Source organism: Octopus sinensis, linkage group LG1 (genome assembly GCF_006345805.1).
Source record: "Octopus sinensis linkage group LG1, ASM634580v1, whole genome shotgun sequence".
Lineage (NCBI taxonomy): Eukaryota > Metazoa > Mollusca > Cephalopoda > Octopoda > Octopodidae > Octopus > Octopus sinensis.
Genome location: NC_042997.1, coordinates 66,158,919 through 66,173,075, shown reverse-complemented (window position 1 = coordinate 66,173,075; position 14,157 = coordinate 66,158,919). Strand labels below are relative to the sequence as shown.

The window sequence follows — 14,157 nt, the reverse complement described above, 5'->3', positions numbered from 1 at the left end:
TTTTACAATGCCTCAAAACGGTTTTATTGATGACCAGGTGATCCTTGGCACCCTGAGAACTCTTCATACATCTTTTTGTTCCCTTGGTTGTATTTCTTCCTGTGCTAGGAAAGTGTATTTCTTTGCCGCACATATTCCAGTGAGTATCTTCCAGATTATGTTTAGGCATGCTATGGGATGGTAATTTCCCACAATATTCCCCTTTCTTTTGTCTTTCATTACAAGTGTTGTCCACCCAGTCACCATCCACATGGAGACTGTACCTTTCTGGACACACTCATTCAATTGGGCTGCTAGTCTTCCATGCACGGCATGGCATCTCTTCAGCCAAAAGCCATGTATCCCATCTGGTCTGGGGTCTTTCCAGTTAGGCACTTTGCCCACTTGTTCTTTCGCATCACCTGTACTTATGACAATATTCCTTTGTTTCTTTTCTCCTTGTAATTCTGATAGTTCCTATCCATATTGCATCCCTTTTATGCACCACATTGTTGTTGTTGTTGTTGTTTGTTCAACTGTTTCATGCATATTTCTGCTTCACTACAAGGCATGTTTCACTCTTTCTGTGATGCATGCAGGGAGTGTAGAAATATTACATCAGTTCCACTCTATCATGAGGTTTGTTTCAGAAGTTGCTGTTGTGTTTTGTCTGTTTATTGTGAATAGTTTAAGCAATGTGAGTTGTATCATTTTGTTGGGTGGTGTTTGTTTCATATGTTTTCTGTATTGTTTTATTTTTTTATCTATTGTGTTATTGGGTGTTGGTATGTAGTGTGAGGGTTGTGTAATATTATTTGGTGAATGTGAGTTGTGTGTTAACCATTTTGTTACTATACTTCTGTAGAAATACACTGTCTTTGTTTCAATTAATTTTGAAAATAATGAAAAATCTATTGAAATAACTTTGTCGGTATTAAACTGGTGTTTGGAACATAAATTAACATGAAATTTTTATGGGTGATTTTAATTTAGATCAATTTAAAATAAGGAATTTATATCAGAAATCTAAGGGCTGTCTCAGGTGGGTTGGTATCAAAAGAGTTAAATTATTGTGTTGAGTATGTTGTTGATTGTGTATGGAATGGTTTTTGGTATCATGTTTGTTACCAGATATAAGATGATGATAATAGTGTTGTATTGGAATATTTATTGGATAGTAATTGTGCAGAGTATATGCTGACAGGGTGTGTGGTAATGAAATAAAAGAGTGTTGCATAAGACATAGCCATGTGCCAAGCAAGAATTTGTTTTGGGATATGTGTAGAGTTGCAATCCCTGGTATAGTTTTAATAGTAGTAATGTTTTTTTACTTTTATATGTTCCTTATCTTGCTTATTTCCATTTCAAACTTTTTATACATTGATGGTTTATTAAATTGTTTCTAGGTGACAATAACATACATTTTTAGTACCAGTCAGTTTACTGGGGTTGATGATATTGGCAAAACCCCTCCCTTCAAAATTGCTGGCCTTGTGCCTTATTAGAAACAATTACTATTTTATGCAGAGCTTTTCAAAAAACATTTTTATTAAATTAAATTTTTTTTTTTACTGTTGTTTTTATAGCTATTTTCAATTTCAACAAACTCAATTAATTAACTCTATAATTGCTTTAATTTTTCTTCTTTTTCTCCAGAACAATGATGATATTCTAACTGCTCTTCTTTCTATGGGCTTTGAGCTCGAAGACAGTCAGGCTGCTGTCCAATCTGGGAAATTAACTGTAGAATCTGCTGTAGAATGGTAAGTGAATTAATTTGTTTATGTTTTTATATACATATATATCTGCTCGTTTCGATCAATAACTTTCAACTTTTTATTTTTGTCTCTGATAATTTCATTTCCTTAAAAACTGCCAAGTGAGACTATTGCAGATTATTCCTAGATTATTCATCTCAATCATGTTAGTGTGGTTGTTTAGATTCAGGTCAGCACTGATCAAGTCAGCCTGTGATTAAGAACATTCCAACTGTGACCATCCTACTTTTTATTCAAGCATAATATATGAAAAATAACATTATTCACTGTGTGCTTAAGGTGGTGAGCTGGCAGAATCGTTAGTAAACTGGGCAAAATGCTTAGCAGTATTTCATTTGTCTTTGTTCTGAGTTCAAATTCTGCCTTTCATCTTTTTGGGATCATTAAAATAAGTGCCAATTGGGTAATGAAATTGCTGGCCTTGTGCCAGAATTTGAAATTATTATTCAACATATCCTTTTTCTTATATAATAAGGTGTGATTTTTGAGGCATATTTGGCAGCTATTTCTAGCACGTCATGCATGAACCTGAATTTGCTCCCTGCTTGTGTCTTTCCTGTTGGTATGTTCAAGCAAAAAATCAATATCATTAATCTCACCTATCTAGTAGGGCCTATAAATTTTCAGTGCCAGAACAGGGGCTGGTGTCACGATTAGCCAGTGAGCTTGTTAAAAAAATATATATTAGCAGTAGAGTCAGTATTAATGCTGAGAGGTAATATTTATCTACATGGATGTTCTGTTAGAACAAACTATACTGCAGTAGTTAACATGAGAGGAACTCTTGTTTATATCACTAGCATGGATATAAATCGCCGCCATCTCCAGTGCCAAGACCACCAAATGATGTGTTTTCAACCTTCGTTTGTCTTGTCAACAATGACAAAATCTAAGATGGCTGAAGGTGACAGGGATTTATCTCCCCTCTAGTGATATAAACAAGAGTGCATTTCGCACCAAAAACCAGTATTTGGAGCATGTTTTCCTGTATGTCACTCCAATCTCTCTCCCCACCACCTCTGTCTGAACTCGAGTTTGCTTGACTGACTAGATCAATACAATGTACTGTACTAATAGTGAGATTTATCAGTAACCATACTTAGACAAGGCTCATTATTAATGTATGTGTTGTACTCACACTTCGATGTCTTGTCACATTAAATAATGTTATTTCCTTAGACATTTCTATTAAAATCTTGTTACTTGGCAAGTTTCTTTATCCCCTTTCATTTCTCTTTTTCTTTTTGTCTTTCTGTTGTTTGTGGTTGTTGTAAGAATCATTTCACCAGCCTGGGGTTGAATGAATTCAATTAGATTATAGAAAAGCTCTAGAAAATATTACCTCAGAGCTATCTTAATTCAAGGGATCACCATTTTTTTGTGTGACAGTTTAGAAATAAGTTATCCGAAGCATCCCAGTCTAGTGGGTACTTAACTATCAATGCTTCAGTTCACCTAGTTGCAAATTTACAGGTGGCAGCAGTGGTGGTGGTGGTGCTGCTGGTACAGGTACTGCTTCTGCTATAGTGTTCACTGTTGTAAACGAAAGAGAATAGTATACTTGATGAATGTGTTGTCATTTCAGCTCCTTCCAATACTTGGTATAGGCATTGAGAAAACCATTCTTTTATTCTCTCCTCAAGACCACTTGAAATTTGTAGTTCAGTTTTCCTGTAAACACTTTCATTGTTATAAATCAGTATAAAGCAGAATCATAGTAACAAAAAAAAAACAACAACAAAAACAACAACAACACATTAACTGCAATAATAATTTCTTTGTCCTACCATACTTTTCTTTAAAACCTGTTAACCTCTAGGTTGTTGTTTCTCTTGTTTAGGCCAGTCAGCCCTCATTGTGTAGATCTATGGATAATAGCATTCTAGCTGAAATCATGACATTCATTTTTCTGACAAAGTGAATCTAGCACTGTATTATCTAATTTGTTCTGTTTTTTTTATTTTTAAGATGGAAAAAAAAAACGATTTGAGGGAGATTTGACTGCTATATCTAGCAGGTCAAGTGACCACACAGAGGTTGCATCATTAACTTCTGAGTAGACATTGTTGTGAACATTGTTATCAAATATGAATAGCAAGGCAGACTAATTATGTACGCTAGACAGTTGGACTGTATTATCTAATTTGTTCTTTTATTAAGGTGGAAAAATATGATTTGAGGGAGATTTGACTGCTATATCTAGCAGGTCAAGTGACTGCACAGAGTTTGCATCATTAACTCCTTGGTAAACATTGTTATGAACATTGCTACCAGATATGAATGGCAAGATGTACTAATTAGGTATGCTTAGCAGTTGTATGATGTTATCTAATTTGTTCTTTTTTTTAAGGTGGAAAAGAATGACTTGGGGGAGATTTGACTGCTATATCTAGTAGGTCAAGTGACCACAGAGGTTGCATCATTAACTGCTAGGTAGACATTGCTTTGAACATTGCTACAAGATTTCAATGGCAAAGTGGACTAATTAGGTTTACTTGGCACACTTACCATCAAGAAAGATTACTAGCAAGTTAGTTTTCTTTTTTGCTGGGGACTAAATATGTCAAGCAATGGAGGTTGTCTGGGTCACCAATGTTGTTGTAGTTGAGTTGGTTTGGGTCACCAATTTTGGCAATTATATGACTAGAAGTAGAAGTTTAATATAAATGATCCAAACTGAAGCATTGAATAGAATTATTTATGATGGAAATTTGAATAATTGCTTAGAATTGTTTCAATGATATTCATCAGCTCTATCTTCACATTCTGTAAATAAGAGTTGATTGGTATATGGGTAGTACTAGTGGTGGTGGTAGTAGTATTAGATAATATGTTGCGCTTGAATTCTGTGTTGATTCTGGAAGAAATAAAAGAGAACTGGATTGAGCTGGTTAATCACTTACTGTGATTGGCAATTAAGACGGAGTTATTTGCCCTTCTTGTACCCTTTTTTTTATTTATAGTTCTTTTATTATTTTACTTGTTTCAGTCATTCGACTGCACCACCACCTTAAGGAATTTTTAGTCAAACAAATCAATCCCAGGACTTATTCTTTGTAAGCCTAGTACTTATTCAATCATACTCCAACACCAGTTGTCAATTGGTGATAGGGAACAAACACAGACACAAGCTCACAAATCCAAATCCACATGTCTACCAAATCCACTCACAAGGCTTTTGGTTGGCCTGAGGCTGTTGTAGAAGACACTTGCCCAAGGTGCCATGCACACAGCCACACCTGCAACTATTGTTCATTTTAAATGAAGGAAGAAGGGCAGTAGCTATAGCCTTTGCCAAATCTACATAGTAGGACTGTAATATCTAATTTGTTCATTTTTTAAGATGGAAAAGAATTATTTGAGGAAGATTTGACTGCTATACTAGCAGGTCAAGTAACCACCTAGAGGTTGCATCATTAACTCCTGGCGCAGTTGATATTCAATTGAAACTTCTCTCTAAGCCAGCTCTGATTGAGTAAGCTTTTGACGTTAGGCGTTCCTACCATGACTATGTCGTCTTTTTGCATATAGAAGAAGGACCTCCTTCAGTCATGGATGACCATGCAATTGCACCTAGAGAGTTACCCTCCAAAGCATAAGTCTGGGCAAGGTTGTTTATGGAAGATCAGCTGTCACCCATGCATACCAGCCTCCCCTTTCCACATCACTGATGTTATTCAAGAGAAAGACAAAAACTGATACAGCTTGGCACCAATCATGTAGAACTTATTTCTACAGCTGCGTGAACTGGAGCAACATGAAATGAAGTGTCTTGCTCAAGAGCACAACATACAGCCTGGTCTGGGAATCAAACTCACTGCCTCATGATTGCGAGCCCAATACTCTAACCATTGAGCCCTGGACTATATTTAAGCTAGTAGAGTGTGATTTAGGGGAGACCTAGCTGCTATTTCTAGTAGATTGAGGGACCACATAGATGTTGTTTCATTGGCTCAAGATGAAATCCCAAAGTGTTACTCTACTAAGGACCAAATACTGTTTTAGAAATCATTATTTCACTTTCATGAATCAACATTAATGAACATATCTTTCCAAGACTGTAACTCTAAATTTGATTATTTATTACCAAAAATGCAACAATAAGAAAACATATTCACCTACACAGATGTAAAAATGGATATTTCAATGGATATCAGTCAGCCTCATTTTCTCATTTTTACATCAGTTATCTCCTTGCTGGCATGGGTTGGACAAGACCAAATCTTATTTGTTTTCAAGTAAAGTGTGTTATACCTTATTTTCGCAATGTTGAAGTGCTGGGTTACCAAACTTTTGTTAGCTATCTTCAGTTTGGCTTTTCTGCATGTTCTCACATCTGATCATGAATGGTGAGTAATAACTAAAAGAGTACAATTGTGAATACAAGGAGCCAAACTGGGGTTCCTCCAAAGGATCTCTGGAGTAACATTACTCGACAGGGTGTGTAGCTTGGAGATATGAGAGTTTCTTCATATTGAGAGGTCCGAGCTCTGGTACTATGTATATGTGAATAGAATATCACAAGGTGGATTCTTCAAGCTGGGCCACCTGGCCAGAGAATGAGGAATAGACCAAGAATGAAATGGTTAGATAATATCCATAGTCTCAGTTAGTCACACTTGGGAATCCAGTTGGAAAGTGTAATGACAGTTGCCTCAGATAGGATCCCATAGAGGAAGTGCCTGGGGACTCTATTGTCCCCATTGGCCCTCACAATAATGGTGAGTGGAAAAGATGGTTGGATGGAAAACAGGCACCAGACAAACATTTTTTGAGGGAAAAGTGTTTGTGTGATTTAATCAATGTCAATGCTTGACTGCTACTTATCTTATCAATCCATTAAGATTGTAAACAAAGTTGATTCTAGCTAGGTTTGAACATGAAGCATAAAAGAACATGATGAAATATTGCAAGACATTTGGTCCAGTGTTCTACCATTAGCTATCCAATTAATGGCAAGCAAATAATATTAAGTAGATACAGCTATATTTTCGGCCTTTGTTAAAGAGAGAACTAGAAACAAAAATCTATATATTGACTGATCAGGAGATAAATGGAATTTATCAGAAATATATTTAATGAAAATAAATTACTTGCTTTTTTTAGTGCTATATAAATCTGTGTACTTCACTTCTTTGCTAGGAAGTTCTGCAGATGATATATCCCTGAAAATATGAATAGCACTTAGACAAACAAAAACAAATTGTCTGTGTATATAGGCAGAGGCATGGTTGTGTGGATAAGGAAGAGGTTTACTCCATAAGACTGTGGTTCCATGTTCATTTTCAATGAAGACAAGTGCCTCTTACTATAGACTTAACCCTTTAACATCCAAATTTTTCTCTCAAATATAATACTTGTTTATTCCTATTGTTTTGAATTAATCATGCATTACCTCATAGCTTTAGTAGAGAAAAGTGTGCAGAATCCTCTCTCTCTCTCTCATGAAGCTTGATTTGCAACCACATTATTATGGGTTCAGTCCCACTGCATGGCATCTTGGACAAGTGTCTTCTACTACAACCTTTGGCCTATCAATGCCTTATCAGTAGGTTTCGTATATGGAAAGTGTGTAGAAATGGATTGTACATAATGTGTGTGTGTTTGTATTTGTTTCTCCTCCCCACTGCTTGACAATTGGTGCTGGTTTGTTTACATTCTTGCAACACACCACTTCAGCAAAAGATATTGCTAAAATAAGTACCAAACTTTTAAAAATGTAAGTACTAAGGTTGATAGGCTTAATTAAACTCTTCAGAGTAGTGCTCCAGCATGGCCACAATCCAGTGACAAAAACAAGTAAAAACATAAAAAGATAAAAGATGGCCTTAGCTCGAACATTTTTGATAAGCAAAAAAAAAAAAAAAATTCCCAAACATGATCAACAATATGTAGCATTTTTTCTTCCATATTTTTACCTCGGTTTTTATCTGATGCTGTTTAAAACCACTTTTATTGCAAGAATGTTATTTTCCGTTCTACTTGTTTTTAATCAATTTCAATTCTTTATTGTTTTCCCATTCAGATAAAGTTTCTCAAACACCAGAATTTTATCACCGTCATTCACATTCATATATTGAATAGTTAGATGAGATGAGATAGATAGCTATCCAAGAGTTAATCAGTATCTCAGAGATGAACTTTAAAAGCCAGTAATATCGAGGAAATATATTCATTTCCTTTCTTGAGATATGTATGACATTATCATAATTTGTTATTATATTAATATTTTATTGCTTTCTTTTAAATGTCTTTAGTATTCTAGAAACTTGTAGACTATCTTTATTTACTGGTTGCTTCCATAACACCAATAGGAGTGTCCAGGCTGCCATTTACGGTCCTATAAAAACAAAAATTTAAAAAAGTAAAAACAAATAGTAACCATTTCATCTTCTGAAGCCATCACATATTGATTTCACAGTATTGTTCGTGTTTTGTCATTGTATTATATTTGATAATCTTAGTATCCACTTATACAGTGTACTAAAATATATTTTTATATGTATATACTAGCAAAGTAACTGACAAAACCAATAGAGTTTATTTCAGTCACTTTTCAGTAATTCTTAATATTTATACTTTAAATCATGCTCTGTTTTACTGTTGCGTTTACTTTTGTTTTCTTCCAGTTATCCTTGAGTTTTGATTCTGCTTTTTCTTGTTTCCATTTTGCACTTCTCTGTTCATATTAGGCAATTGCCTTTTTCCATTTTGTATTTCTCTGTTCATACTGGGCAATTGTCTTATGATATTGTCATCTTTTTTCCTACTGTTTGAAACAGAGCAATTTCTTTGTGACTGAGAGTTTCTTCATATGACTTCCAATTACCTCTTGCATATTTGAGCCATTGTCTCTTCCCTTATTCATATTCTATCACTCCTTCATTATTTTCATTGATTTATTCACATATCTCATTATTTCCTCTCTTTGACTCTCTCTCTTGGTAATTTTTTTCTCTTTCTTTCTCACAGTTGAAATCTGCCTTCATTTCTTTTTATTTCCCAATGTATTTCTCCTTCTTCACACTTTAATATCATTTATAAATCTCTCCCATTCTTTCTCTTTTTGTCGTTATCATTTTCTGTCATTTACTCACTTAATTTTTTATCATGTTGCCTCTCCTTGTTACTCTCTCTGTCCTAGAGTTCTAGCTTTCTTCTTTTTTCCCACCTCTTGTCTCTTATTTGTACCCTCTTTCTGTTTTGCTGTTTCTTCCATCACTCCTTATATTTCACTATTTGTTCACCTGACTGCCTGTCTTCCTAGCATCCTTCTGTGGACTGCTGGTTCTGTGTTCTTGTATATAGATATTCTGTCAACATCCCACCTTTCTGTTTAGCTATCTAAATTTATGTTCTGAGTTCAAATTCCACCTAGGTAGACATTGCCTTTCATCCTTTCAGTGTCACTAAAAAAGTACAAGCTGAGCACTGGGGTTGATCTAATCAACTTACCACCTCTCCTGAAATTGCTGGCTTTGTGACAAAATTTGAAATTTATGATTAAGCCTCATTCATTCATACCACTTGCCAAACATTGGGAATATGATCTGTTTTTACAGCTTCCCCACTCTCCTCCTCCTTATTCTTTATTATTAGTGTTGTGTCCAGATCATAATTATTTTGGTAGGTTCTGTTATATATTTAATGGCTTTAATCTATGTGATAATCCTTGTTTTTCCTATTTTTTACTGGAATTCTTTAATCCTTTAGCATTCAGATTTCTTTGTCATTGCTTCAAATGAATCACATTTTGTCTTCTAGCTTCAAAATTTCAATGGTGTGTTTGTATATTTCTAGAATGCTATTGTAAAGTAGGTCTGAGAGATTGGATGTGGTCAATATTAACATAAAACAGGTATAATATTTAGCTTGGTTATGGCTGAATTGAATGCTAAAAGATTAAAGTTTTGTCCTTGAAGATTCTGACCTATTAATATATTTTGTGTTTATTCCTTAATGGGGTATTCTCTCATTTTTCCTAAATTAATTATTTTTCTTTTTTCAATTTTTCTTTTAATGTCTGAGGTTTAGTTACTGCACTGTCAATTCCCTGGTTATTAGTTTGAATTTCATTACAACTATTGCTTCTGGGTATGTTCGACTGACATAAATTGGTGATCAGTGGCTGAGTTTATTTTTATCATATACTTATTTCAGTTATTGGTCTCTGGCCATGCTGGGGCACTGCCTTGAAGAGTTTAGTCAAATAAATCAACCCTACTACTTACTTTTTTTTAAGTACTGCTTGTACTTATTCTGTTGATCTATTTTGGTGAACTACCACTAAGTTATGGGGATGTAAACAAACCAACACTGGTTGTTAAACAGTTGACACACACTTGCACAAACCCAAACTCTCTCTCTCTCTCATGCACACACACACACACTTTCTGTCAACCAAATCCTTAACCACACAGTGATACTTATATCTAAAGCTTTCTTTGCAAAGAGACCCTTGATCCAACTGTGAGGAGAAAAAACAAAAAACAAAAAACTACTCAAATAAAAGCATTCCTTTTCACACTAGTATGAAAAGAGATGTGAAACAGCATATAAATTGTTTATCTTCTCAGATAAACCATCATTTGTTTCCCTCTAATATCTGGTATTTCTATTTTTGTTTTGACACTATAGTTCCTATCTTAGTTCTACTTGGGAATAATTATTTTGGATATCTGTTAATATTGATAAATCCTTCATTTTGTTTTTGTGTTCCTCGGCTATTTTTGTTCTCCAATGTTATTTTTTGTTTGTTTGTTTCCTCATTGTTTGTCTTTTGTTTTGAGTTTTTTTTCCCATTTATAGTCCTATATCATATTAAGCTGCCTTGTAGTGCATATGGTCTATTTCTGGTAGAATTAGTTGTATTGCTTCAATACCTATTTATATTCTCTCTTTGTATTTATTTGTCAGTGCTATTTTCAGAGTAGGCACTATTCTTCAACGCCTCTTAATTTTAATTCATTTATTTAATCCCTGTGTTTCCTTTTGTGTTTGGTAAGTCAGCCGTTATTGCAGAGTTATTATATAATCTGCTTTTCAAACATAACCTCAGCATTGCAGCTCTGTGCAACTCTGTGAAATATTGCTGAACTGTACAACCTAGGAACCTTAACTTTCAGAACTTTGATGTTATGGTAATATTATTTAGATCTTACTTATCTAACTTCTGACTTCTATGGCTGCTGTTTGTGATATAATCTATTTCACCTCTCATGCATTGTTCTTTGTATGTTATAGTGCTGAAGTTTGGGTTCATTGTTTGAGGTTGGTATTTTCAAATCTCCTTCGTTTATTGCATGTGTGTATTTTGTTTAATAACTAGTGATTTTGTTGAAGGTCTGTTATTTCTTTGATCCTTTATTTCATATTAGCCATTGCAGTACTGTCCAAACATTAAAAGATTATGATTCCTCCATATATTAAAGCTCTATTTGGTTTTAAATCCTGTTAGGGAAAGACATTCTCATTACTTGACTATACTTAATTACTGACCATTTCTGTCTGGGTAATTTAGCCTTCCTCATACTTTTCCTTGTATCTTACAAAAATATCCTACTTTATTAATCTCCATACTTCCTATGATTCAATGACCTGCTGTTCATGTGTTATTGTATGTTAAACCATGAAAGAACGACATTAGTAGATTTCATTCCTTTGACAGTACTGCTTTTTATCGTTTTAACACCATTATGTTTACAAGACTAAATGTATTTTCACAATATTTTCTCATTGAATTTCCTCACTTAATCGAATTCAGTGACATTATTATCGATGAATACAAATTGTTCAGAGGTGTTTTATTCTTATTTTAGATTGTTAGTTTGTGAATTATGCAAATTATTATTTGAATTGCCCTGTGAGTAAATTAACACTATTTGCTGATTCCAGTTAACTTCGTATAATCATGATGGAACTTCTCTGTAGTTGACCTGTTAGAAATAGCAGATAATCTTCTCCAAATCACACTCTACCATATTAAAAGAGGAAGTACTCACTGGACATTGCGGTCTTAGATATATAAAAAAGGATGGGATATGCTTAGCTGGAATACAGCTTATTATAGGTCTGCTGGAACAAATTTGACCTAGGGCTAAATAACAGTTATTTTTATATTTGTCACAAGACTTGGAATTCAGTTGGGGATTTATTACAATTGATTAGCCTCTCTATCGAGCCTGGGTTTCTCTCTCATATTACAACTTCTCTCCTACATATTGTCTCTTTGGATACCTTATATTTAGTTACAGTTACAGCTGTTTGGCTCTCCTACATATTGTCTCTTTGGATACATTATATTTAGTTACAGTTACAGCTGTTTCATGAATATGTGGTTTCAGGTTCCATCCCATTGTGTGGCCCCTTTGGCAAATGTCTTCTAAAATAGCCTCGAGTGGGTCAGTGCTTTGTGAATGAAATTAGTAAAGAAAAACTAGATGGAAATCCATTTTGTGTGTGTGTGTGTCTGTGTGTGTGTGTCTGTCTATGTGTGTGTTTGTGTATTTGTAATGTACAACTGTCTTTACTTTGACATTGTTTGAGCAAAAATGGTGATGCTTGTTTATGGCTCTTGCAAATAATCTGACCTGTAGATTAGCAGTGAAGGCCAACTGAATAAATATTACTTTACTTGAAGGAGAAATGTTAGCAACAGGAAAGGCATCCAACTTTAGAATATTACCTCAATAAGTCCCAATCAACCCTTGCCTGTATAGAAAAGATGGATGTAACAATGGTAATAATAATGATGATTTTTACAATTTTGTCTGAGTAGGAATTGCAGTTGTAAATCTGGATGTTTATCTATTATTGGAATAAATATTTTATAGTTGAATGTCCTTCTTACTGCTGCCAAGTAACCATCAAGTATTAGTACCTGTTGTTGTTGCTGCTGCTATTGTTATTGTTTAGTTCCACATATACTCAAATGCCTTCCAGCAAAAAGTATTTTGTCTTTTTTTAGGGTTACCTAGGGTTTGAAATACATTTGGCCATTATGTCTTGCAGGAAAGTGACTACGTAATGATTGTGTAGAGCCCACAGCTGCCATGAACTTTTCAGTTTCCATTATGGTATGCTCTACTACTCATGTTTAGATTACATCATTTCTAATATTGCATACATCCACCCAATTTCCATCCCACACTCCTATCTACAAGTGCTGAAATGGTCTGTAGGCCCACCCTCATAACTCCCAATGCAATTACAAGACACTTGAAAGTTGAGGATGAAGTATTGAAGGCTAATCTCAAGACACTGAGCCTTCTGAAGGACTGAGATATCTGGTGCTGGTGCTGATGTCACATAAAAAGCACTTGTGCTGGTGCCACATTAAAAGCACCCAGTACACTCTATGGAGTGGTTGTATTAGGAATGGCATCCAGCTGAAGAAACTGTGCCAAAACAGACAATGGAGCCTGGTGTGCCCCAGGCCTTACTCTAATCAAACCATCCAAACCATGCCAGCATGGAAGACAGACATTAAGTGATGATAATGATGATATATGGGTATGATGGCCAGTGATTCAAAGGAAGATACAACATATGTATTTCTACTTCTTCAGATATAGGGACAGGGAAATCTCCACATCCTTGTCCCACTTTATCCAGAGATTCCAGGACTATAGTAGCACCTTACCCAACACCAAATGGAATATACTCAACAGGTCCCTTCCTTATTTGCCTGGAGCTCAAAACTGCCAACTCTGCCTCCCTGAAAAGCTGCACATGCTTCAGTAGCCTGCAGTATCCATTGATAGACACATATTTCATATTGCTGTCATGCACTTTTGACATCTTTCAAACCATTGACTTCTGATAATCCCAATATACCAAGCTGCTCACAAAGATTACCACCCTCATTCCAGCTGCTCCTAGATGCAGGATACACACTGTACACATCAGCACCAGATATCACACACTGGTGACTAAGTGACATTAGCCTTCAACCTGCTTTAACACATAGTGCATCTTCACCTACTGTCTGTGGTCACTAAATTATCACAACATCCACATGACCATAACTGAACATCTCTCTCTCCCTCTAATACGGAGGCCATTTCTCACTGCCACCATGTCTTAAGGATTGATATCACTGGAACACCAAATAAGTCTCAAGGACTAAGTGATATTAATATCTTGCCTGATTTAACTTGTGGAGTGCTTCTATCTAGTAAAACCAACACAATCTGAACTGGCCAATGGGGATTAAGTTCTCTCTGTAATAAAGATGCCAACTTGATTTTCATTGCTTTTGATTGTCCAAGGAGATGGACATCCTTTCACATCCACAAAAGCAATATGAGGAGCTAAGTCATCTTGATAATGTCTGTATGTGTGTGCGAATATATATATATATATATATATATATATTACCTTTTACTTGTTTTAGTCCATG

The 14,157-nt window shown here is 35.0% G+C and overlaps 1 protein-coding gene across 2 annotated transcripts in view; it reads left to right on the top strand.

Annotated features, from left to right (window-relative positions):
* Window positions 1-14,157, top strand: part of LOC115211563 — a 389,040-nt gene that overhangs the window by 120,325 nt on the left and 254,558 nt on the right. The window contains exon 2 of one of the 2 annotated variants that reach the window (XM_029780127.2): window positions 1,636-1,742. In XM_029780127.2, the coding sequence (XP_029635987.1) occupies window positions 1,636-1,742 (107 nt within the window). Of the gene's footprint in view, window positions 1-1,635; window positions 1,743-10,874; window positions 10,898-14,157 lie in introns of those variants that run through there. The other variant, XM_036501657.1, reaches the window with a different exon arrangement.